Source organism: Sycon ciliatum, chromosome 1 (assembly GCF_964019385.1).
Source record: "Sycon ciliatum chromosome 1, ocSycCili1.1, whole genome shotgun sequence".
In the NCBI taxonomy this organism is placed as follows: Eukaryota; Metazoa; Porifera; class Calcarea; order Leucosolenida; family Sycettidae; genus Sycon; species Sycon ciliatum.
Window position 1 is genome coordinate 22732150 of NC_088643.1, and position 27797 is coordinate 22759946.

A 27797-nucleotide genomic window follows, 5' to 3' on the forward strand; every position below is an offset into this window, starting at 1 on the left:
CTGCGGCGGCGGCCGGCGGTGTTCGGAATCAGGGATTAGTGAATGCGAACGTCATTTTGGACGTAATGTTGGAATTCCGCCGCGCGGATCCCCATGTAGATCTACATAGTTGCACACTCTTGGCGGGAGTCTTGGGGTTATAATTATTATGGTCTCTTGGTATCACGTACAGACTACAATTTTTTGACCCCGCCCACGGAGTAGGGTTGATCGGATCCAGTACACCTGGTACAATACAAGTGCATGGTCTTCTTCCTAGCTATAACTGTAGATCTACGGATCGTACCCCTGAGAAACTTGCTGTATTGATCAGCCATTGGCATGCGGGCAAATAACAAAGAGTGCAGGTCGTTGCGCTGTTCCGTAGAAGGAAAACTTCTGGTGACAAGCAGCAATGGTAGACGAATAAGATTCGATCAGCAGCAAAAAAGTCAGCTCAGACTTGGCATGTCCGAAACTGCAGCAACAGAACAGGAATGACTGGCACAACCAGAGGCAAAACAACAGAACGCAAGCACACTACTGCAAGAGGATGCGATGTGATGATGGGAGCAGCTCTGGGCAGAAATACGGAAAAAAGACACAGCATGACCGCAAGTGTTCACCAGTTGTCGCTGGTACGGTGCGGAGGGGGCAGCCTGAGCAAGACTGTAGCCAGTGACCAGATCTGTACGACAAGGCAGCAGTTGTGCCATTCAGCGTAGCAACGGCCGCTCGGCGAAGTGGCGATGAGAGCAAGACTTCACATCGTTGCCCCTACTGTCCGTGACAGATGGGCGTGGTGCCAAGCGTTACGGAGAAAACCAGTGCGGCATAGGATCTGATAGGCAACACACCTGTCATCCTCCACGGCGGGGAACACCGTAGGGAATCACTCGGGACACTTGTACAAGCAAGCAGGCAATCAATAAACCTATTATAATATGATAAACCTATCATAAACCTATGTGGTAGGTCTGGCCGAGAGCGTTCTGCAGCGGTGTGGGTACTGGCCGTGTCAGGCACCACTCGTACCACACATCCTTGGAGTTGGCCTTGCGCCACATGCAAGCTTCGATGACCTCACCCTTGCGGATGGCGATAGGCTCCTGGCAGAAATGACAATGCAGACACAGACAGAGCAAAACGGTTACGGGGATTCATACACGTGAAAGGAGATACAAGCACACTGCATAGCATAGTGTTGAGCAGGCAGTCAATCGGCAGTAATTCAGCTATACCCCCCCCCCCCCCCCCCCCACACACACACACACATCGTGCTGTACATACCTTCAACGGAAAGAACATTGGGAACCAGCTGAACATGCCAGGTGAGTGAGTCTCGGGCAGTATACCTGGACGGAATAACACCACAACATGATCGACCCACAGATGCTATCTGAATATGGCTAGGAAAAGAATCAAGCGCACACTCACAACACGTAACATAGCTAGGTAGGTTGGAAAGTTATAAGAGCATTTTCTTGGGATGATCTTCACTTTAAAATAGGAGTCGTCCATAAATTTAATATCGAACTTTTTTTTTCACAAAACGAAATAATTTCGTTGTGGGGTGGGAGGAGGTTGACCAATTTCGTTTCAGAAAACATTGATGCCGGTACATGCACATGGCCGTAGGAGCAGTGACATGCTTGCGACTTTTGTTGTATACATGTACTTGTATTATCATCAGCACACAAAGAGACGAAGCTAGTTGAAAATCTGATGAGGCCTTTCGTACCATTACTCTTCAAAATCAGTACATGATGATAATGTGACGAAGCACAACGATGTCAATTTATACAGCATATTGGCGGAAAAATTGTGATGAAACAAATATTCTTGACTAGTTTGATGGAAAGACACAAATACTTGTATCAACATTTTTTATGTTCTGAGGGGGAGGGAGGGCCCAGTGAGGGGTTGGGTCGAAACTAAAATAATTCGTTTGGTGAAAAAAGATCGATATTTACGGATGGCCCCTTAGATACCATGTAAATGAAGATCAGCACGAGAACTCTTGGAACTGTTTGAATTACATCACTATATGACGCGTTCACAGCAGCGAGAGTGCAGTCAATTCTATTCATACGAGAAGCTACATTCCAACCACAAGCTGACATGAGTCTTTGGCAGTTACATTGTAAAGGTATTGTTATGCCAGCGAAAGACGCATTTGTAGAAGCTATTCCTCATCACAGCTGACTACCATCACCAATCTCAAGGTTGGTTTATTGCTGGCTAGCATCGGCAAGCTGAATGAATGCTGGACAAGCTAAAGTAGGACCGGGCTACACTGCATTACACACCGTCGAGTGGCAAGAAAGAACATGGGCGAGGAGGAGAAAATGAAGAAGTTCAATAACGCACCGGCCATCGGGCTTGTAGCCATCGTTTTCTGACACAAGCCTCTTCTGGTAAACTATGCCCCCCCCCCTCTCCCGCATGGAAGTCACACGACAACTTACTCAGCATCACGTCCTTGTAGAGGGCCGTGTCAAAGTAGCCGGCAAAGCCGTGCATCAACCCGTCCGTGCTGGACACGAATCGCAGAGTGACATATCGCTCGTTGTCAATGGCAGCTACAGCAGGGACACACAACACAGAAACTTGAGCCAACATCAGAGTGCTACAGAATATTTCAAAGAATCAGTCTGGACGCTTCAACAAACTATTCTCACAAGATTCTACACATTCTTAGATGAGCAGAGCAGGAATGGGCCGCGTGGAATGCCTCCAGCTGGGTGAGGCATGGGACCCTCAACACACTACCAGTACTGTTATCACCTCTGTGTCATTACAGCTGCATTCCATGCATGCACCAGACATTCAACAGGATAAGTACCATTACAGCTGCATTCCATGCATGCACCAGACATTCAACAGGACACAGACGACTACATCAACAGCCTCAAAACCAACTTCAAACCAAGATCACCGAGACATTAGCAGACACGGGGACTCGGAGAAGAGGAAGAAAGACTGCGATTGGAAACTCCTCCACACAACCCCGCTCACCTCCAGGTTGTGGTCGGTTGGGATGCGTAAAGTTGAACACAGCCTGTGCCTGCGAAAGAACACTGACATTGTGCAGACGAACGACATATCCACTCTCATACGGATCCTCCTGCAAAGTCAAGTTCATGCAAGAAACACAGAAGTTTAAAAAAATACTTGGCACAGGCAAAGCCATTTCAAATTTGGACTTCACGGAGAATTTCAAAGTATTAGGAAATTAGAGGCCACATGCCTCGTACTGCTCTTTTCTCTCCGAAACTCAACCAAGTAATCACCTAGCCCCAGTAAGCATCTTGCATGACCACTGTTCCTTGGGACTCAATGTGTGCAATGTGCCAAGATCATTCTGGTTTTAGAGAGCCCTTGCGTTCAAAGACCGTGGTAGGCCGGTCCCATGGCTGTTTTCTGCAACCAGGTTTCACCAGTACTAGAGAATCCTACAGACTAAGTCTAGTGCCACTCAATGAAAACCGATCGGAGCGAGTCAGCTTAGCGTCCGGTACGGGTGAAAATCCCAGAGTTGGTAGGTTTAGGGCTGCACAGCGCCCGGCATGGCGTACTGGACTCACTCAATCAGGTTTCACTGAGCAGCACTGTATTTACTCCAAGCCGGGATTTTACATCTGAGAGAGAGAGAGAGAGAGAGAGAGAGAGAGAGAGAGAGAGAGAGAGAGAGAGAGAGAGAGAGAGAGAGAGAGAGAACATAGAGAGAGGAGGGGGGGGGGGACAAGAAAGAAAGAGAGAGAGAGGAGGGGGGGGGGGGGAGCGAGAAAGAAAGAAAGACAGAGAGAGAGAGAGAGAGAGAGAGAGAGAGAGAGAGAGAGAGAGAGAGCACAAAGAAGTGCCGTCGTCTATGGTATTTCGCATCAGACCCAGTAGAACACTGGCACAGCCCAGAAGCAGGCAACTGCAAACTAACTATGGGCTCTCTCTATTGTTTCCACATACTCTTGCTATGGTCCTGTCCTTGGAATTGGGATCGCGGATGTTAGCAACCTGCGCATGCAGCCGGGGAGCAGAAAGTGGTGCGAGATACGATGTGTACTCGCTTGGAATACTGATACCATCATCCTTCAGGAATGACTGGGCACCATCCAGGCATTCTGGCGATAGCTCATTGTCGCTGAATGAGCCGAGGAGTTCACTGACGAGAATATCAGCCTGTGCATGTGTGCATGAGCAGAGAGTCAGAGAAATACAAGTCAGCACTGGCAAGAGCATACTATTCTACAGGCTAATGAAACAGAGACAAAAGCCGTGTTGAGAACTGGCGTGTATGTGTGTGCTGTACGTTTGCAGTTTCACCAAACTCTCATTCAAGCTTTCACATAAAACACCAAATCGAGGCGTGTTATAGGCTGTGTGACATCTATTAGTAATACATGTAGTAATAGTTTGACCCCGACAGTATGCACCTGTAATGCGCTGAAAATACTCTATTTCAGCGTGTTTACAAACACATGGCGTCCCCAAAGCCAGCAACATACGCACAGACGTGCGGTTCCATGAGTACATGAGTCAGTTATGAACACAGGCTTTAATGAATGTGGCTCACATGCAGCACAGCGATATTGGAGGCGCACACGTATGCAAGGACGTATTGCAATATCCATAATTTTTAATGAGGAATCCGGGCTGCAGTAGCTGCCATGGCTGCTGCTGCTACTGCGCCTACATGGGAGCAGCCATGGACCAGACCTTAGTGGGAGAGCTCTGCAGTGGTACAGGCTACACGGCGAGCATCACTGACGAGCAAGCCTCTCTCTCTCTCTCTCTCTCTCTCTCTCTCTCTCTCTCTCTCTCTCTCTCTCTCTCTCTCTCTCTCTCTCTCTCTCTCTCTCTCTCTCTCTCTCTCTCTCTCTCTCTCTCTCTCTCTCTCTCTCTCTCTCTCTCTCTGTCTCTCTCTCGTGACTTGCGGGGGGGGGGGCACCTACCTTGACGGGTGCCTTCCACTCGCGCATGTCACACGACACGACCGTCACACGGTCATGCCACTCTTCCTCCTTGAATGTCCGCAGTCTGTGCAGCAGCATCACCATCGTCACCATCATTGGCAGTGCAGGGGGGAGAAGCAAAAGCAACACACAGAGAAACACAGACCAATCACTGACAGGAAAGCCACAATATGTCATACCTGGGTTGGCAATTATTGGTACGACCAGCACCAGTCAAACACAAAATTAGGAACCGCAGGACAATATACAACTGCTTTTTTTTTTTTCTTGTCCGAATTCTTCACTTTGAAACTGTCTTGGATACATTCAAGCGGCAAGTTCTCAGCAACATGTTCCATTCTAAGAAGCATGCACAAGAAGCAGGAGCACCTGCAGTACTCACGTCACTACTGCATTCGGATTCTTCTCGACGGCATAGACCTTGACTAGACGCTGTGCTCGGTTCGCTGCCTCCAGCGACTGCCTCACAAGAGGGCCTCTTCCGGCTCCAACAACCATTACAGTGCTGTGGCAATAGGTGTAGTACAAGAGAAGACGGCGATAGCGGTGAGAATCATGCAGGGCAGGTTGGAACAGGGTACAATAGGTGTAGCACAAGAGAAGACGGTGATAGTGGTGAGGATCATGCAGGGCAGGTGGGAACAGGGTGGCCAGACACGGAAGACAAGAGTTACAAGTATGTACGTCAAGTGCACGTACCAGGGAGTACTGCCAGAGAGCCCTGCGTCCCGTATACGCAACACCAGGGAGACACTGGTACCAGCATTACCGTTTCGTGTGTATCAAGGAAAAGTCCACATGAAGTGCAAGTGATAGTAATACACGTGAGTCCAGACTGCAAGGTAAACATGGGTGATGTGAGTCATGTGACTGATGGCAGCAGGTTCCGACGCGACTAAGTCAGAAAGGATCACCTGGAGTGGACTTACGTTACTTTGGTATCTTTCTCCTCTTCAGAAACTCGATCCAACAGAGCACGGTACACAGCCTATTCAAAAACCATGCATGCACGCCCACCCACAACCGCACACAAACGCCATTACACACAGCGTTCACACGAAAGTTACTGAGCAGTACAGCTTACAAACGCGTGTGCGCACGCACATGCTTGTATGCGCCAAGGTCCATGTACACTGTAAACTCCCACGTACACTGTCAACTTGCATTTAAAACCCGTGTACTAGTACATGTCGATGTAGCGGCTAGGTTCCTATGTAAATCAAAATATCACCAGTTGTAGTCTTCGAGGTGCCGAGTCGAATGGTCGTGGTCCGAGGAAGCTGAGACGCTCCCTTCCCACTTTAATCCCAATCGAACTCGCGCACTTCCACCGAAACTGGGTGACTGCGCCCTACTAGATGGCGATTTGTATGCAAAATGTCACTAAAGGCGCCATTTCAATCTTATAAAAGCACGGATGACCGCGATTGTCCCATATGTTGTAGTCTTTTGGACGCTGAGTCGACTGATTTTGGTCCGAGAAAGCTGCGATGCACCAATCCTCCTTTATTCCCAATCGAACATGGTTGAACAAGCGCAGGGCTGCCACTTGCTCCGATTTTTCGGAAATCGTCCGATTTTTGATCGTCTGTCCGACAAACCGACCGATTTTGTTCCCAAAGAGGGACAACCGATTATTTTATTTTGAGCGCTTTTTAGTCCAGTTGGCCGGTCATTTGTACACGTACAGTCAACTTCGCTAATAACGACTGCGGATATAACGACAATTCGCGAATAACGACCGAATTTCCATGCCCAGAGCAAAGTCCCATCTAACTGTATACATTTTACTTCGGATATAACGACTATCTGAATAACGACAATTCGCGAATAGCGACATGCTTTTAGTGCCCCGAGGTCATATTCACTGCTTGAACAACGACTTTCTGGGCTTTTGACAGCTATTTCAAGTACCTGTCAGTCAAGTATATGTACCTGTCATGCAGAAGTACCAGAACCTATGGTGATGGATAATATTATTATTATTATAAAAAGGCACACATGCAAGAAAATGCAGCCAAAGGGGGGGGGGGGGGGCTTTTTCTTCCTTTTACATGTTGGCTTCAAAATTGTTGGATTTACCAGCACACCTATAATTATGTATACAATTATGTACATGTAGTTGTACATGATTGTACAGTAATCATGACACATGTACATGTCTCTGGCCCTGTAGATGGCTCAAAAAGGCATATTTTTCAATTGATTTCCCTTGCATATTGAATTTTTAGTTCCTTTCAACTGCAATATGAAAATAAAGTACACATTGACATAGAGCAAGAAAAGAGCTTGATTTTGATATGCATATCATACTATACAAAATATGGGTTCACATACATTCAAATGGGACTTCGGTTATAAGGACACTTCGCGAATAAGGACACTTTTCTGATGCCCCGCCACATGTCGTTATTGGCGAAGTTGACTGTAGATGTAAAATGCTCGCGTGCTTGCATGCACTTGGAGTATGTACGGTGTACGGGATGAGCTGTAGCAACGGCGGTTGCTACAGGCGCTAGGCAGCTTTGCAACTGCAGTACATGTACTGCCGCCACTGGATCAACGATCATTGACGCAGTGATGATCGATTCAGCCGTTTCGGCGTCGCATTGTGCTTCGCGGCGCTGCATGCAGTTCACAGGGTTCATGCCCTGTTCCTGAATCCTGGCGTGACATCCGATCCGTTGTGTAAACTTACTTACATGACTGTACTTGGACCAACGACCTCTAGATGGGGAGTAGGACGGTTGATCTTCTTCTCGACTTCTGGTGGTAGTTGAAGTAGTAGTTAGATCAACTAACTTTTCAACGTTCAGAATGTCGTCAGACTATCACTCAGACTCCGAGGATTTCCAGCTGATAGTGTCGGATTCGCCGCCTTCAACGCCTCCGCGAACGCCTTGGTTCGACGAGGAGGAGCCATTTCTGGTGTATGACGACGATCTTTCCGCTTGCTCTGATGATGGTTCCGTACCTCGTCCACCCGCAGCTACGAAGAGAAGGATTGCAGTGTCTGATTCGTCGTCTGACTCGGATGCAAGTGAAACTGAAGCAGTTGAAACACAGTCTGTGGCTGCTGTACCCGCTGGCAAAAAGAAACGGCGTTGTGTCACCTATCAAGCTGTCTGGGAGGAGAACCCTGTGCTGAAAGATTGGCTGACCAAATCAAAACGCGCGGATGGAAAAGCCTTCTGCAAAATATGCCAGAAGGACTTGGAGTTTGGGAATGGAGGAGCATATGACTTGGAGCGCCATGGAAAATCGGTGGCTCATCAGAAGCAAGCGAAGTCTACGAAGACGCAACCCAGTCTTTCTGCTACGGTGTCGCAGGCCTCTGCTATGTCGCAAGCGGTGACTGATGGTGAGCTGTGCTCTGGAGCATGCAGCGTCAGCCACGCAGCCTGACACAGCCAGCCACAAGGTGAAGGACCTGTGCAGGACCAGATGGGTGCAGCGGTTAGACACATTAGAAGCATTCCTCAACCTCCTGCCCTCCCTCGTGGTATGTTTCCAAGAGATTTCCGAAGCGCCTGCTGCTGCATGGTCCCGAGATTCACTCATCGATGCCAAAGGCCTCCTCTCCCGGGTTACAACCACAGAATTCATGAGTGCTCTGGTCATCACTAACAAGTGCCTTGGCTATGTGCGTGGGATAACGTCTAGCCTCCAGTCGGAAGCCAAGGACATCGTTCATGCCATGGCAGATGTCCACACAGTGCAGGAAACACTCGAGAAGGTACGTGCTGATGTGGACAAGCACCACGGGGATTGGTTCAAGGTGGTGGAATCGACGTGTGCCAAGATGAACGTCAACCCATCTGTTCCGAGGTCATGCGGCAGGCAGACACACCGGGACAACGTTCCAGCTGACACACCATCCGAGTATTACAAGCGGTCGATCAGCATACCTCTCCTGGACCACATGGTAGGAGAGATGAAAAGCCGCTTCACAAGCCATCATCGAACTGCTCTCCAGGCGTTCTGTGAGTGTGTGGTACCTTCGATCCTGCTCTCGTCGTCAATTGCCGAAGCAAACACAGCCATCAACAAGTTGGTTGGGACGTATTCCGTTGACTTCCCATCCGCAGCCAGCGTGGAGAGTGAGCTGCATTGCTGGCACACCAAGTGGTCGAATGTTTGGAATGAGCATGGCGAGCCTGCTATTCCTACCTCGGCTGCCCTGTCATTACCTCACGCCAGCCAGATGTTTCCCAACATCCGTGCCATACTGCAGCTGCTCTGCACTCTTCCCGTTACGTCCTGCTCATCCGAGCGTTCATTCAGTGCTCTGAAGAGGATCAAGGATCGCCAGAGGTCAACGATGGGCAATGAGCGCTTGACCGGCCTCGCCCTGCTGCACATTCACCGTGATATCCCGGTGAGCATCGATGCGGTCATAGATGAGTTTGCGCGGCGCCATCCAAGGCGGATGCACCTGACAAACATCTTCGCCACCGCACCTCAAGCTGCTGCACCAGATTCAGCTTGAACTGTGGGTCCTGACTTGATTTCCAGTCACCAGCATACTATTAATTTTGCTTGTTCTAAATACATCATTAGTAGTATCGGATATCTACTCCCAAACTATCACTTTAATAATAGCATAGTATACAGTACACTAGCTGTCACACAGAAGAGGCCCAAATTTTTATTGAATGTTTTCGCTCTATTCACATCATGACGATACATAGAGAACAGTTGACAGTGCAATGCAAATGTGTAATTATATAGATTGTTGGAATGGGAAGCTGGAGACATTCATAATACATAAATTCAAGGTGTACACCGCACTAGCATGCATATACAAGATTCCTCAAAAGAACGTTTATGGAAGAAATTATGGGCACCCCCCTAAACCATGATCCTGGCTACGCCCCTGACAGAATCTACTAGGACTGCACCCAAAAAAGGTCAAACAGGCTAGTAGTTGGACCCTGCAGGCACGGTGACCAGGTGACTGGTGTACGCAGAAGCACGTGACCGCTTGTTCAAGCATGTTCGATTGGGAATAAAGGAGGAACGCTGCATCGCAGCCTTTTCGGACCAAAACCAGTCGACTCAGCGTCCAAAAGACTACAACATATGGGACAATCGCAGTCATCCGTGCTTTTATAAGAACGAAATGGTGCTTTTAGTGACATTTTGCATACAAATCCCGATCTAGTAGGGCACAGTCACCCAGTTTCGGTGGAAGTGCGCGAGTTCGATTGGGATTCAAGTGGGAAGGGAGCGTCTCAGCTTCCTCGGACCAAGACCATTCGACTGATTCCATGCAGATGTGTCTATGGTCCATGTAGAAATCAGGCTTGTAGTCAAAACAGGCTTCTGTACTACAAGCCAGAAAGACTGTAAACAACACAGTATATGCTACACATGCATACGCGAGTAACACGCACGCGCAAGCTCTCTTCGGGCAATGGCTGGCACACCGCGCTCACCTCCTGGTACTGCTTGTACTTGATGGGATCCTTCTCAAATACTTCATACGTCTGAGATTCAAGATTATCGTGAAGAGGCTGCACGGATAAATTCACACACAATGATTGACGACAAAATGAACAATTTCAGGGCTCACAGCCGCGTACAAAAGCGTGGGCGCCATTTTGGACAGGCCGCTGTCACGCGAGCTGTCACGCGAGCCAGGCAGTATGCCAGAATTGTGTACATGCGATCAGGCAAATATCTCACGAAGCTTGAAAGTGGGGTGCATTCAAAATGTTCATTTGTACCGATGCTTTCTCCTAGGCCTTTCAAACTCTAGGAACATACTCTCAATACCCATTGTAAGGATTTGTCCGAGAGTTTTTTTGTTTTAATCGATACGGTTTGGCGTACATACGAGGCCAAAGTATCAGTTCGTGCAGGCGTAATTCTGACATGAATTATTGTCCTAAAATTGAAAAGTCTCTCGGACAAATTCTTCTAATTTTCCTACTGAAAATTTTAAGCTATTGGCCATCAAAATCGGGCAAGAGACGGGTACAAACGAACATTTCGAAGGCGACGCTATCTGCAGTACAGGTGCGAGGCGCGCTGGACCGGTTGTGAATGCGGAAACAACATTACAGCAAGGCGAATTTTCGAAATGTTTTTGCTACTCGCCTGGCGCTTCATCGCTGTGTCCTTCAGGAGTTATGGCCGACTGAAGAAATACATGGCCAGCACAACGGCGAAGCCTTTGGACGTGTTCTCTTGCAACGAAACGGAGTGGTGAATCAAATAATTCACAACTCCACATCGTCACTACTGCGTTGCGCGGCTCTTCGCAGCGGACCAGGCGTATATTTACATTGTACACAACAGGACTTCACGGCGGAGAAACTAAAACTAGAACACTACGTGAGTCATTGCTCCATGCCTTCAACATCAAGGAGTGCATGTCCTCTCCTTCTCCCGTCACCCGCGCCTGTGCATTAGCGGCGTAGCTGCCGGGCAGTAGATGTTGAACTCTTTCGTGTTCAACGAATGCAGGAATCTGCTCGGGGCTACTCCTCGCAGGACTCCGTGTGTGGACAGTCTGAAGGAAGAATTCGGCCGACGAGGCCAACAATGCTCGCGAAATAATCCACTCAGAAGGAAACAATAACAACCGAAACAAATGGAGAACTGTCTCCGTCTCCTTCACCATCCACGGCTCAGTTCTTGTCACAGCAACTCAGCCCAAGCAAGTCAAAATCTCCTTGCGACTGTGAGTGCTACGCCTGCGCTTAGCAGTCACGCGTGCCCGTTTCTATGGTGATCAGATCCAATATGTCCTCCCACGTAATCGAGTTTTTGGCATACCGGCTGTGAGCCCTGAATTTTACAAAACTGAACCCTTATTAAAAAGGTTAAAAACTGCAGTATATTAAAACATACGTGTAGACGGGATGTAGCATACATGGCTCGTCTCTTCTATTGAGGAAATGCATATTCCTTTTCAGGGATTTGAACTTGGATATACTAGTAGGCTACACTGGAGATTCAAAGTTCTTAAAAATACAGAGTACTGCCGCTATAATACAGGTACTGATCTATATGTCCAATGGAGGGGTATACTGCACAGGAATTTCCCCAACTCTACACACAATGGCTCGAAGAGTCCCAGCCAAGTCGCTCACTTAACTCCCAAGTGTACGTGCACAGGCTTACCTGCAGCGGTGACTGAAGGTAGTCTTCGTATCCACGAGAGAAGGCTTCCACAGGGCCAGGTGGAGGCAAGCTCTGTAGACACGAGAAGAACAGCAGTACAGTAAAAGCAGCAGTGTCAAGTGCTAGCAACCAGCATGGAAAGCAATAGAAAACATCACTGGACAGCAATGAAGGCCATTAGTACAGTTACCGAACCCGGGGACTTGTTTCGACACAGCTGTACACCCACGCCTGTATAGGGCTTGAAAGTGCTATGTCACAGCATAGCAACAATTTCAAAAATTCAAAAACTGGATCCACTTGGATCCAGTTTTTGCATGGATCCAAGCACATTTCAAGCCGTCTTACTCACAGCAGGGTGATGTAACCAGCGAAACTGACTGATTTGGCTACTGGGGCCGGGGTTACAACTGGTGGCGAAGTAAAAGTCCCCCTGCATACGACATGAGTGAGTTGCTATGCACCCACATACTGAGGCAATAGCAAAGTCACACCTCAGTGGATCCAAAATAGAAATCTGATGTCAAATTACTACTCCCTGGCCGTTTTTGACGTCATCACTTTCAAGCCCTATTGCCATGGCTGCCGAATTGGCCACATCGCCAGGCCCACTGGAAAAGCAAACGCTGAGAGTGCAATGCAGTAAACACACTACGTTGCGGCCTTTTAAAACACTGGTGTGACTGCTACCCTGGCAAAACACACAAAGCTCATTAGCAAGGTATAAAATAGAGACAGTACCTGATGGAGGTGGTTGATATACTGCAAGTAGACCTTGACACCCTGTGGAGTCACGACAACAAGAACATATGAACAAAGACGTTAATTTCATTCCACTCCCAGTGTTCTAACAAAACACCGCCAGCGGCATGATCACAAGGTGAACGATGGTGATGGACCACCGGCGCACCGAGACTGCCGCTGCAGGTCACCGGTGCAAATGCATGAGTCATGTGTCATTGCCTGAAGATTGTGCACCGCGCATGAAACTCGGAATTGAAAGACTAGAATGCCTTGATCCGTTATTGTTGATGTTGTTTTACGCTTGTTGCTCCGGCTCCGACTCCCTGGGTTATTGAACTCACTATGCATACTTGGGCCTCCTCCCTTGCGAGTCATGTGTAACAGTATGTAGATCACGACTAGTTTCATGTCGGGAATGCAAAGAGCCTACGTATGGCCTGCAAGCATCATCTGTCCGACAAGTATACTTGTACTTGGGAGTGACGACAATGAAAGATGTACACGAACATACTAAATCTTATTATTTACACGTGGATTGAAGTGTAATTTGTATGCAAATATTGCACATGTAGTCTATACGCAATATAAGTCTACTTACAACTACACATTGTTGAATGCAGGTCTGTGAGTGGCACGGTCGAAGAATTGCGCATGGCAGCGTTGTGCATAATAAATTAGGACTTCAACCCGTATACTCCCCCCCCCCCCTCCCCTCTCTCTCTGTCTGTCTGTCTGTCTGTCTGTCTGTCTGTCTGTCTGTCTGTCTGTCTGTCTGTCTCTCTCTCTCTCTCTCTCTCTCTCTCTCTCCCTCACACTTTTGGATCTGAAGCGCGAGTGTTGAGTGTGGTGGGTGGGAGACCACGAGCGAGCCTTTGCCCAGATGTGTATCTTCGAATGGCCGCACTGCATGGCCTAGCAATGCACAGTAGGTGTTTTGCAATACAGTTCAGGTATGCCGCGGTATTGGGTCAAACCATGGCCAACCGGACAGGACACATTCACAACTAAACTCACCCGCTCGTGTTTAGGCGATCCACTGAGAATTGGCTGGATATCGAGCTGCAAAGTAGAGAAAGACAACAAAAATCTACTGGTGAAACAAACACCAAAATTCACAGCTCTAATGTTTTTTGGTCGAATCATGCCGTGGAATGTCTCGGTACTCCTTGTCAGTTTTGTGATACACAGTGCACGTCTGTTCAAATTCTGGTTTAGTTGGCGGACTCGGCCACATAACGTGTGCCCCATTTTTTCATGTTACAATTCTTCCATGTTTTTTTCCATCGAACGAAGGAACGAACATTCCCTTCCATACTCAGTCGAAACACTCACACATGCTCTCTTCGCTGCAAGCGTCACTTCAGCTTCATCAAATTTTCAGGCATCATCCGGGTGAAGCCTGAGCCTAAAAATGGAGAAGCTGAAGTGACGCTTGCAGCGAAGAGAGCATGTGTGAGTGTTTCGACTGAGTAGGCACTGTGTAATGTGTAAACGGCAGCAATGGAGTTTGCGGATCCTTAGAAAAGAACGAATATTCCTTCTACAGTATATTAAAAAAAATCATAAAATGTGCCCAACAGTAGAAAGCAGGTCTGGAGTAACTGCAAGAGTCGCCAGATCACACTTGCTAATTTCAAGCACATGTGCAATACACGGTCATCGGGCACTACAAAAAATTCCTGACTTCAACTTTTATTCATTGTCTTGCTCGGGTCGAACACACGAGCGAATAACTTACTCTGTGTGTACCTTCCACCTCAAACAGAAACATACATCTAACAAACACATGATGCAACAATGAAAACACAAGCTGACCGAGGAGGACGTCGACATTCTGTATGCAGAGTTTCATGCACAACTCTCTCTCTCTCTCTCTCTCCATACAGACTGCATACATAGGTCTCTCACCTTCAGTAGCCTCTGTATGAGTGATTGGTGGAGCTGAGAGAGAACAGGGAAGCCTGCAAACAGAAGGAGCGGACAAATCAAAGACGTGTAATAGCCAAACACGACAGAGCATTTATATACACGAAAACCAAACTGCAAGCTATTCACCCTCCCTGCATCAGACAGCAACTCACCCTTGTTGTTATTCATGAAGGTGCTAGTGGGCAGCACGGCTGCAACAACTGGCTCTCCACACAGGCGAGAGAGGATATCCTGGTCAGGAAGACCGGACTGAATCTCCGGGACTGCAAATCACATGTGTGCACAACACGTGCACATATACACACAAATACACACGCACAAACAAAAAAACAGCAAAAGAAGTGGTAATGAGCAAGGCGAAAAGGCGGTTCGACAAGAGACAGCTCCAAGTCATTCCACCCCAAGCTACATGCAAAGCCAGCCTCAGTTATACACAGTACAAAGCATTCTAAATCAAGATGATTTAGTGACAATAATTATATTGACGCTAGAAAGTGCACCCCTGATGCTAGAAAATACAACCCTGATGTCAGAAAGCAGAACCCTGATGCTAGAAAGTAAAACCCTACACATATTCATGCACTCCCTGCTGACCCCTTTTCCCGCTCACCCTGTCTCGCTTAATGCATGCACCCCTTTTCCCGCTCACCCTGTCTCGCTAACTGTGTGCACCCCTTTTCCCGCTCACCCTGTCTCGCTTAATGTATGCACCCCCTTTCCCGCTCACCCTATTCTCACTTACTGCATGCACCCCTTTTCCCTCCATAGTATTACGTATACCCTGAAGGCTGCGCTTGCGCAGTCTTGTTCTAGTCTGGCTCCTTGTTCTATTCTCTGATCTCTCTGAGTTCTTCAGTCTCTCTCCGGTGACTTGCTTGTAATAATATAATCGTTCTAAAAGCCTACCGAGTGTAATTGTGTAAGATAAGACTGAGAGTAATAGTAGCAATAGGTACAGTAGTTGTAGTCTAACATTTACTACATTAGACAACACACATGAGGATGTTGCCATGCCAACAGGTATAGTACCGTAAAGTACCGTTGATCCGCCCCCTCTCTAATTCCCGCCCCCAGTCGATTTTCTACCTGTGAAGCGATTTCGCCGTATACAACGAAATACGATGTTGAACCGACGCTTGCACTGCTGTACATAAAACGTGCCAATCCAGGATGGAAATGTGCACAATTCAGCATATCGAGTCTGATCCTCCACGTTGTTGTACATCGTACTGCACTTGACAGCCTTGATCTAATTCCCGCCCCCTGCCGAAAACCCAGCTGGGAAGCGACATGGCGTGGGGGGCGGATCAACGGTACTTTACGGTAATGTTATACGTATATAATACAACCCAACAGTACGCTTGTACGTGAAATATGTATATATTATAACAAGGGACCGAGTGTATATCGAGAAATATGTATAGGATATTGACCAAGACGAGGCCTATATTTCCCATATAGACCGAAGTCGAGGTCAATATCCTATTTATCACGATTCCTTTGCCATAACCCCAAAATTTGAACCTTTAGGAGCTATTGTAACCTTTTTAGTATAGCATTTGTACTATAGTGTACATAGGATGTTGCCTATTTTGGGTACAAGACTGTAAGAACAACAGGGTTCAGCATCTGCAGCACAGTGGCTGGGTGGTATATTTATTTATTTTATTTATTTATTTATTACAGCATCTCATAGCACAGTGAGAACACCGGCCAATACAAAGAGAGAGGGTGTTAGCCAACCACGGCAAGGAAGGGAGAAGGGGAGGAGAAGAAAAGGAACCGGCATGGATAAGCAGTGATTGCAACCAAATATAAGGGGTTGCTTGAGGTTCATACTGTTGTGAGTTCGAATCCTGCTTGTTCTCTTCCTTTGTCTTCTTTCTTTCAATTTTTCTTTTTGAAGTGGAGAGAAAAATTCTAAGTCCCTCCAAAGTCGAAAGATTACAATGCCTAAGTGGTCGATACAAGCGGTCGATATTGCGGCGATATGGGTAATATAGGACCAGTCAAGGATCACGAGAATTAGTGGAGGTCGATATAGAAGAGTGATAAAGACCATTATCACTCTTCTATATCGACCTCCACTAATTCTCGTGATCCTTGACTGGTCCTATATTACCCATATCGCCGCAATATCGACCGCTTATATCGACCGCTTGTATCGACCACTTAGGCATTGTAATCTTTCGACTTTGGAGGGACTTAGAAATTTTCTCTCCACTTCAAAAAGAAAAATTGAAAGAAAGAAGACAAAGGAAGAGAACAAGCAGAATTCGAACTCACAACAGTATGAATCTCAAGCAACCCCTTATACCACCCAGCCACTGTGCTGCAGATGCTGAACTCTGTTGTTCTTACAGTGTTGTACCCAAAATAGGCAACATCCTATGTACACTATAGTACAAATGCTATACTAAAAAGGTTAAAATGGCTCATAAAGGTTCAAATTTTGGAGTTATGGCAAAGGAATCGTGATAAATAGGATATTGACCTCGACTTTGGTCTATATGGGAAATATAGACCTCATCTTGGTCAATATCCTATACGTTCGCCTCGGTTTTTATAATTGGTCGATATTTCTCGTTATCGCCTTCTTAGTATTTGACCCCACTAATTTCCCTGATACCTAAGCGGTCAAATATATCGCGTATTTGACTGCTTAGGCCTCGGTCACACTACGGCAGTTTGAAGCTGGACGCAGCGTCAAGCCGCATCACTTGACGCAGCCGGGGGGGTCACACAGTGTTTTGTTTTTTTCCAGCTCATGACTGCCGCGGCCTGACGCATTTGTCAACGTCACAAAATCACCAGGGATACTCAATGACGACACGGATCTCCACGGAAACCGGCCTGTTGTTTATTATACAAAAAAATTGTCGGACTAAGTTTTCGAATTTTTCATTGATTTTTGATTACAAGAAGACGAAAGGTCCTCGACGCGTGCACGATCGTTGTTGTTTCTTTCCGAATTTGAAGCCATTTTCAGTTGTACTTGTAGTGTCATTGATCAGGCAAGAAAAGTCCGCATCGCAGCTGTGTTTCTCCTGACTTCGTCATACTGGTTGTCCTTTTTGGGGCTCTTGACGACAACACAACACTCACAAGTCAACAGGCTCCAGTTGGCCGATGACCCACTCAAACAACTGGTCCTTTCTCGACATCATTTTCTTCTCAGAAAACGCCTCGCTCTTCCGCCAGGTTCGGAGCAGAGCAGCCTCGGCCTCGTAGGTCCACGGACTCATCTCGAACAAAAAGAGGGAACAAAACAAACCTTGAACAGACGAATGTCGAATAACTGCTCAACTCAAGCAAAGTGTCTTGAAACTAATTTTACTTGAAAGACACTGTTTTTCCGCCAAGCGTCACTCCCATCAGCGGCAACGCAGCCGATTTCCCCACGTCAGACGCAGCAGCGTCTGACGCTCAAACTTCCCGCGTTGCGTCAGTTGCCATGGAAAAGCTCATGATTCTGACGCTGACGCAGCATTTTTGCCGTAGTGTGACCGAGGCCTTAGTCAAATACACGATATATTTGACTACTTATATTTGACTCCTTAGAACTTCTTGGACTTAGAAATTTTCTCTCCAACTTAGAAAAAGAAATTTTTGAAGAAAGCAGAAATGCACAAGATGGGATTTGAACTCACAACCTTGTGAATCTCAGTCACTCTTCCTTACCACCCAGCCACTGTGCTACCGATGCTGAACCTAGTTTAAACAATGATCTTGACTTTCAATGCAGTACAATGCAGTATAGGCTATAGTATAATACTAGAATTACAAGGATATGTCGTATATGAAGAGAAACTATTGCGTGGAGAACACGATAAATAGATTATAGACCTCATAGTTGGTATATACAGGATATATAGACCTCGTAAAAGACCTCGGGGGACCTCGGTCTTTTACTCGGTCTATATATCCTGTATAGACCTCCTAACCGGTCTATAATCTATACATATACACGAGGTCCCTTGTTATTATATATTTATACCTCTCCATGCGCAAGCTCAAGAGCAAAAAGGAGTGAATATAGCTTTCTTTCCCTAAAAAGGAGAGAATATAGCTTTAGAGAAAGAAAGCTATATACACTCCTTTTTAGAGAAAGAAAGCTCCTCAGTGAGTTTTTTTCTGATGGTTTTCCTCAGTGGTGTATATACCTCCTTAGTGGTGTATATTGAACAGTGTATATGTATCTATTATTGCACGATTAAAGAGGTCAATATATGAAATATAGAACGAGTAAAAGACCGAGGTCCCCCGAGGTCTTTTACGAGGTCTATATTTCATATATTGACCGATTATGAGGGCAATAATAGATTTATCACGACATAGCATACCTAAAACTGTTTTTTCTTTGTTATAGGAAGAAAGGAATACTATTGTAATAGTATAATACTATTAATAGTATGTACATATGCCGTTTACATTGGACATTACTGCTGTGTAAACCAAAGTTTTCAGTTGTCTCTTGTAGTATGTTCCCCAAGTTCTTTGACTGAGAATCTGACAGTTTGGGTTCAAATCCCAGCATTTGGCTTCAGATTTTTCTTCTTTCAGTTCTGATTTTTTTCTAAGTTGAGGAAAAAGTTCTAAGTCCTCGGGCTAAGTGGTCAATAATAAGTGGTCAATATAAGCGGTCAATATATGCTGATATTTGACCGCTTAGAGATCACAAGTTTCTGTGGGGGTCAATAATAAGAGAGTGATAAGGAAATTTATAAACTTCATGGGAGATCTGGTATACGAGTGTGGGTGTATATGGAGTGAGGTATAAAAACCGACATACAAACCGAGGCGAAGCCGAGGTTTGGATGATGGTTTATATTTCACGTACAAGCGTACTAGTGGGATGTATTATACTTATGCTGACCTTCATACAAACTGACAGTCGACTTCTTCCTGTTTCTATGGTGGCGGTCTATATGGGGTTTGTATGGGGTTTGTATGAGGTTTATATGCCCAGTATAAGCCGCCAGCATGATGGGCAAGTTGACTGGAAGTTTGTACGAAAGGTCAGCATAAATGTCAATACACACTCCATATTTGGATCACTCACCTGCATGCGATAGTTTATACACATTTCATAACCCCCATATTCGTACCATTTCCCCACTACGTGTACCTAGCTCGCATTTCATAACCCCCATATTTGTACCATTTCCCCCTACCCCTGCATGCAATAATTAGTACCATACACATTTGTAGCCCGTTTTCCCTCCTTCTGCCCCTGTACATAAAACCACTGTACATTTGATCTAATTACAGTGCGTATCGGTTATAGCGTGGTCGTGTAAAAGAATATACTGCCTACAAGAATGACCTCTCATGTTTTCATGTTTTCATAATCATAACATGGATTTCAAGTGCACTTTTATTCTTACAAGCAATTTTATCGTACAGTAGAATATATCGGTCCTAAGAATGGACTTTATATAGCAAAACATACCAGATTAGTACAAAGTATATCGCCTGTAGTAATAACATCCGTCCAATGCAGTTCCGATTTGACTTGCGTTGGGTCGTAGTGCTGCAGGTTCAACTGTTGTGGTCATGTAACTCATGTTGCATAGCCAATTGTAAGCCTATGTGACTATGACCAGCCGCATGCACAGTAACACTACATTGCATGTACGATGATCTTCCTGCCTCTGCGCACATGCACATGATATGTCACACTTGATTTATCGTGTGTAAGAAATATCGGAAATAAGAATAGAAAGTCGTTTTTCAAACAAACACCCACGCTATAACCGATACCTACTGTACATCCCTTTTTAGTGTACATAGCCGGGCTACACACAAAACATGCGTGCCAAATAATTGGGCGCGCCTATGCATTACACCATACGCATTTATTGTAGTGATATTCCTTGTATAACGAGACTTCCCAGAGTCTAATCTTCAGTCGAATCCTTGGTCGAGTAGCCTACGCTTTAGTCCAGTTATCGTCAGTCGGATCCTCGTCTCGTCCAGTCGTCCATCCTTAATTTCGTCCCATCTATCAATAAGTCCATACTACCCGAAAACTACTTCAGTCTTGGTGCCTTGTGTTGGTCTGGGGAAATAATAAGGATTGTCAACATTGGCGCCCAACGTGGGGCTCGAAGCCACGACCCTGAGATTAAGAGTCTCATGCTCTACCGACTGAGTCCGTCATTTTTTTAGTATTAATCTCCAGCTGAGTGTTCGTCCTCGCTGTTGAAGTACCCTCTGTCACTTCTTTTAGTATTCATCTCCAGCTGAGTGTTCTTCCTTGCTGTGGAGTTACCTCTCACTCTACTTTCCCTTAGTATTCATCTCCAGCCTTACTGACAATCATCCGATCCGCCACAACGCCCGTCGATTATCACCGGATAAAGCGAAGCTGACGCGTAAATTAGTAGATGACATGTTAGAGCAGGAAATTATCGAACCAAGTTCTTCACCGTGGGCCAGCCCAATTGTTTTAGCGAAGAAGGACGGAGGTGGGACACGATTCTGCGTTGATTATTGGAACTTGAATAACGTAACACGAAAAGACGCTTTTCCTTTACCGCGCATTGATGACACGCTTGACGCATTGCACGGCGCAAAATACTTTGGATTTGCAATCTGGTTATTGGCAAGTTTTGGTAGCGCCTGAAGATCGAGAAAAAACTGCTTTTGTTACACCACACGGTCTCTACCCGTTTCGCAGAATGCCTTTCGGACTCACTAACTCACCCGCCACATTTCAGCGATTAATGTATACTGTTCTTAAAGGTCTTTTGTATGTTAAGTGTTTAATCTATCTCGACGACATCATTGTTTTTGGTCGCACACAAGAAGAGCATGCAGAAAATCTTTTAGCTATAGTTAGTATTCATCTCCAGCCGAGTGTTCGTCCTCGCTGTCGAGTTTGACCTACGTGCGTTGGCGTGTCTGCTGTGGTGTCCTGTGTTGCGTTTTCTCTGTTGGCTTTGGCTTTGCCGCCAGAGGATGCTCGCCGCACCATCGAACGGCGCCGCAACATCCGGCAAGCCCGTCGTCGACGCACTCCCGCCTTTGTGGCTAGGTCTCGGCGACGGGCAGCAGCTCGTCTCCAGCAGCGGGCCCGGGTCCGCGCAGTCCCTCACCCGCCCACCACGCCTCCACCGCCACCGGTAAACCCATCGGCCAGGTTCGACTGGTTCGGTCAAGAACCGGAACTGGTCTCCGAGGCTGAATGGTCGGATTAAAGGTAGAGTATTCATTTTGTGCATGTGGGTGTATGCCGAATGTGTGCATGTAGGTCTATGTATGTGCGTGGTTGTGTACAGGTGTGTTTGTGACAATTTCTTTTTTTCTTTTCTTTCCCTAGATCGTGGTGACACGATTTTGTTCCCCACGGGGGGAGGCAATGTTATACATGTCAATACACACTCCAAACGTGGTGCCTTGTGTTGGTCCGGGGAAATAATAAGGATTGTCAACAGTCAGAAGATATGTTGTTGTTTGGACAAAACGAGAGCGAATAGTTCAAGATGGAGTGGACATGGTGCGGGAATCTACCTGCACCATGACCACATGGACGCAATCAGATGGTAGCATCATCGAAAACACGGAATATGGAGATAGCCGGGTTGTGGATTGGCTGCAGTGCTGCTTGGCATTTTCTCTTGCCAGGCCTGCCATCCGTTGTGTCCGAGAATCACGCCCCGTTCGCAGTCGTCACTTCGACCAGATGAGCCGTCACTAACCCTAGCCCTGACCCTAAACCTACTAACCCACTAACCCTAACCCCAGTACTAGCCCTAACACTAACCCCTAACCCAGCCCTGTACAGCTGTGTCAAGCGCACTCCTCACCTAGGCCGAGCTTGGTCGAGTTGGAGCAGAGCATACGCAGCGTGTTCCACCAATGCCAGGGGTCATCATCTCGACTAGCTGGGGGCTGATAGTGACTGGCCTGCGCACACAAGACCACATACATACATACATGTACGCATTACGGGCAAGAAAGGAAGAACTCAAATGACAGACGTGGGGTTGCTTCGTACGTTGGAGAGTTTGCGCGCGCACACACGCCCACACATACACCCACACATGCACACACACACACACACACACACACACACACACACACACACACACACACACACACACACACACACACACACACACACACACACACACACACACACACAATGCGCTCAGCTCACATACCGAGTCACCATCCACCAGGTTTTCGACGAAGGCTCGAGGATGGATGAGGGGAGTTTGGATCCAGAACTGCATTCAAACAAACACAAGATAAATCAAGTACAGTGTACAACGTGTGAACACAACAAGAAAAGAGTGCGCACGTCCACGCTACAACCGGCTATAAAATTGCCAGAGTAGGCAGTTTCGCTTGTGGCAGATCACTGCTATGCCTTTATACCCTTTATTGGTGGGAAACTCAGCTGGGCGAGAGTCAGTGGGAACATCTTACAACCAAGTGCACAGCAAGGGACTATCGAACACCATACAAGTACATGTACATACCGTATGTCCGCACCTTTAAAGCCATGGCGGTATATTCGATTACAAAGCCAGTCTCAGTTATAAAGCCATGGGCTTCATAAATGAAATGACATTTGAAGTATGTTTTGTAATAATGAAGGAATACGTACTGTGCTAACAAACTTACAGCCCAGCAGGAAGGGTGAACAAGTGGATTTAGATTGAAATTTCTGTGTGGACTTTGACTTTTATGGCATGGCGTAGTGGGTGCGTCATTTTGCATTTAAAATATCTAGGAAAGCAGCGGTGTTTCGAATATAAGGCCACGGCTTTAAAGGCGCTGACATACGGTACATGTGTAGGCATACATGTACATGCAGATGGGACATTGAAAAGCTGTCCGCGTTCCCAACAATGCCGGTGTTCGACACATAAAGCAATCTGTTCAGACACAGCAGTGCTCTGCATCTCTGCCACAAAGCGTTGATCAGTATGGTTGGTATGCTGAGCAGCCGGTGAATGCCAAAGAGCAATAGGCACATATGCTGAGCACCCACTGAATGCCAAAGAGCAATAGGCACACTAGAAGCGGCACTAGGGTAACTAGGGTATATCGTTTGCCTAAAACACCAAAAAAACTGGGCCGCTGACCTGTATCTGTGAGTTCTTCACCAGGAACGAGTTGATGACACGCGCCAGGTTGGCACAGTTGACGCTGCGCAGGGTGATCAGTACGGTCGGCTGGCACAGATGGATGGCGTAGTTGATCTCCTGCACCAGAGCCTAAACAGTACATGGTACACAGCAGGACAAACCAATCAAACACACAATCCAGCATTATGCATACTGCGGCAGATCCACAGCGCCTGTAAGATTCACCGTACATGGCACACTAGGTGGGAAGAAATCATCGCGTCCGTTCCCGAAGGGAACTCACGACGGCCGCTGACCCCGGTAAACCCACTGGCAGATGCACCGCCTAACAGTGGAGGCGAGGGGATACGTCTCACAACCACTGGCACAAGTGCCGAAAACCCCGTTACCCGTATCCATGTACCACCTTGCATATACGTAGCAACCATGGTCAGAGAAAATCAGCTGAGGTCGTCTCGGTTGGATAATGAGTCATCTGGGAAAGGTGTGGATATGTCTTCATTGTTAGCAGTTGCCCATGATAGCCGGCACTCTATTACTTACTGTTGTTCTCTGCCCCTATGTGGCATCCTTGCTTTATAAGATAAGAATCTTTCTCTGATTGTCAGTAGGGGTAAAAAGAAAAAAGAAGAAAAAAAGCATATCCTCAGCAACAGCGTACTAACCTTCTCCGAGCGCTTGCGCAGATGCTCGCATGGCGAATCCACGTCAATCCAGGGTGAGATTCGACCAACGACAATGCGACTCCACTCTGTCACAGCAAAACAGAGTAGAACAGGACATGTTGATACAGATGAGCAAGCGTGGCTGCAGGCATTCAACCAGTAATGTAATTATGTTCCACAAATCGCCCCTGCGGCTTAGACTCCGAATGCCGGCTGTGAATCGACAATCGCTACACCACTCGTTCAGCTACTTTCCATATACCGTATTTTCCAGAGTATAAGCCGCACTTTGAACACTCAAAATTCACCAAAAATGGGGCGTGGCTTGTACTCTGATGATCAAATCAACGGTTATACGGTAGATGTCTGTATTTCGTGGCAAAGGGGGGGGGGGGGGGGGGGTGCATTTTATACCCCAGTGCAGCTGATACTCTGGAACATATGGTAGTGAATTTTGGGCCCAAAAAGAGGTGCGACTGGAAAATGGCATCATGTACGTTGGAAACAACCGAGTTCCCCGGTTCGTACACAGGTACTCGTATCAGTGAGCAAATTGAGTCCGCTGTGCGGAAGTATGATGTGGATCCGGCCAAAATCTGTGAAGAAGATGCTGAAAATATGTGAAGAAGATGATTGATCCGCGTAAGAAAAGCTTTCAGAATGCCCGTAGAAGAGGCGTTGTGCTTACGATAACAACCAGTGGCAATGTTCCTGGAAAACGTCTATGGTTGCTGAAGGGTACCCGACAACCCGCCCGCTCAGGGCGCGTTCAGACTACCGTGAATCCCGTCAAACCGTGAATGGCGATAAACCGTGAAGGACATTCACACTACCGATAAACTAACGTTACCGTTACGTAAGTTTTGCAGCTCCCACCGCGGCACTGAGAAGGGATTGTCCCTTTTTCCCCAGCCTCAGCACTTTCTTTACTGCTGGAAAAGTTTTACTGCCGCAGCAGCCGCGGCGGTAACACTTTTACGCCGGTAACGTGCCAGTAACGTCCCGTGATCAAATTACCTTGGAAACTTTTAACTTTCCCAATCGGTCACTTTTTATCGGTAGTCTGAACGTCCCTGTTTTCGATGATGCTACCTTACTTTTGACACACAGAACATCTGCTATGATCCTTTGCGTGTGTGTGTGGGGGGGGGGGGGGGGGGGATTGCATACACAGCAAGGTGTTAAACACAGTTCAAACATCGTCAAGCAATGCTCACCGTTGCTAGGCAGCACAAAGTCGGAGCGTGTGAGTGCGTACGGGTAGTCAGCACCAGCTGCTGAGCTGCGTTGGAACCGAGGATGGAAAATGGGCGCCACAATGAAATCAAACCTGTGCACGACATCATGGAGATAAGAAAAAAGCACACGGTTCCTTCAATAATCATACCATGTGATACAGTCTATAGCACAGGCCTCGGACTTAGCACCAGAAGATATAGAGGTTAGGCAATTACATCACCATCAGTTGAGATGCTGTGGCGAAGTCGCGGACTCGCGGCACAGCGCTGCACTTGCACTAGCGACTCGTGCTGCATAAATAACATCCATAAGCGGGTCCGCTCGCTCACCCCATGAAATCATTCGGCTGGCCACAAGCCTTGGCCTCAGTCAGACCGTGCCGGCTCTGAGATCGTATCGTGGCTGCATCACCTGCCTCAGAAGGGTGCTTGCAGGTGGCTAACAGCACTCCCTTTATTGGAGCTGGGTTCACATCTCAGCACAGTGGGTTTCCATGACTCATTAGCTCTGCAATATGGCTGGCTGCTGGCAAGTACTAGTACCCCTGGCCTCTGTGCCTTTTGTTTCTACGACATGCCATTTACCGCGAGCCGTGCTACGCATTGTGCTACAGGGAGTTCCCCACGGCACAATGCCGAGTTGCGGTACATGATGGCGGATCTGCTCACCGAGGCGCAGCCGGATTTAGCAGTGGAACCGCTACATGCTTGCCCCATAACTGGGCAATGCTTCCTGGCGGCATCAACACACATTGCACCTAGAGAAGTGACCCACATACCAACATGCGGGTGCGTGGGTCGGGACACGGGCAGAGAACATGTTTCTCAGCATCCGAGTCGTTCACCCGGATGCAAGCAGCTACATGGAGAAGCCAATCGACCAAAACCGAAATCAAAAGCGCCAGCATGCAAAGTGCATTATCAACTTTTCACCTGTACATGAGACCTTGGCGCTCTCTTGTGTAACAAAACAGCACAGTGTACAATGCACAGGCGTACATGTACTCGTACGTATGCATGGGTACACGTACTCGTACGTATGCATGGGTACATGTAATAGATTGTGTAATTGCACGTATACGTGGGTACATGTACTAGTACTCGTACGTATACACGCGGGTACATGTAATAGTACTCGTACGTATACAAGCGTACATGACAATAGTGCCTGCATATCATGTCATGTACACTTGCACATGTAAGTGTACATACTCGGGTACATGTGCAAGTGTACAGCGTAGAGCCAAACTAGTTACTGTGGTTTCTCCTAGGAATATCAGCGGTTCAACTGCCAAGGCAACATAACCCCAAGAGTGAGCAGGTTAAATCATTATGCAGTGCTGCTCTGGCAAAAAAATTCAAGTTGGTAAAATTTTTACATTTTTATGTGCACTACAAAAATAATAATATTTAAAGGCATTCATCTTGTACTCAGTATATAGAGCTCATCATATCAACAAAACTAATACTCCTTATAGAGGTGCAGTGTAGTCATGTAATTCTATAATTATAATGAATGACTTGCAAAACTATGAACAACAAAAATGAGCGCAGAAAAGCACTAATTTTGTAAGTTCGAAGTGTCATTACCTACCCAATAGACGCGGCATCTGTTACCGCACAATTGAGGTCGGGGACTGCGTGCATATCGCGCCCCACGCTTATTGCTTTCCTCGGACTATGCGCCATAGTGATGCTATCCCAATGACCAGCCTATAATTACTTCAAACAAATAATTCAAGACAAAGTGAAAATTGGTTTCAATCAGCGATTCCCTGGTTTCACTCAATACAATACAAAAATGCATGGCGCGCGCGCCACTCTGTCCATCTCTATCTCTGGCACTCCAGCAACAAGCCACGTGCAGCGTCCGGCCGAGGTCTGTCTCGTTGTCCAGGAGACGACCAATCAGTGACGTTCCCGCAGAGTTTGAGCCCGCTCAATCGTAATTTTACTACTCTTTAAATAAATCTGAATATACTTTTATTGTAATATTACTAATAATATTAGCTAAGGCCTTCTTACAGGGTACCCTAA

General features: G+C 46.9%; 1 protein-coding gene across 1 annotated transcript; it reads right to left on the reverse strand.

Annotated features, from left to right (window-relative positions):
- Positions 1–351: 351 nt before the first annotated feature.
- LOC135818445 (protein arginine N-methyltransferase 5-like) lies at positions 352–27562 on the reverse strand. Its single transcript, XM_065331829.1, has 20 exons — positions 27355–27562; positions 25740–25852; positions 24523–24608; positions 23855–23986; positions 22925–22990; positions 22568–22667; positions 14909–15019; positions 14736–14788; positions 13842–13886; positions 12825–12866; positions 12084–12155; positions 10391–10468; positions 5882–5940; positions 5335–5457; positions 4932–5016; positions 3946–4158; positions 2998–3106; positions 2448–2561; positions 1270–1334; positions 352–1088 (listed from the first exon to the last, which is right to left on the reverse strand). Exons 1-20 carry the CDS (start codon positions 27447–27449, stop codon positions 936–938), a joined length of 1914 nt encoding a protein of 637 aa, XP_065187901.1. The 5' UTR covers positions 27450–27562; the 3' UTR covers positions 352–935.
- Positions 27563–27797: the final 235 nt, after the last annotated feature.

What these genes read in the sequence shown, in the direction of transcription:
- LOC135818445 (XM_065331829.1), bottom strand. Translation starts at nt 27,449, where the DNA reads ATGGCGCATAGTCCGAGGAAAGCAATAAGCGTGGGGCGCGATATGCAC. An exon ending in ACCTGGTGGATGGTGACTCG is followed by an intron (nt 22,668 to 22,924) that starts GTATGTGAGCTG and finishes TTGTGTGCGCAG; the next exon opens with GCCAGTCACTATCAGCCCCC. An exon ending in AGGACAGGACCATAGCAAGA is followed by an intron (nt 3,107 to 3,945) that starts GTATGTGGAAAC and finishes TTGACTTTGCAG; the next exon opens with GAGGATCCGTATGAGAGTGG.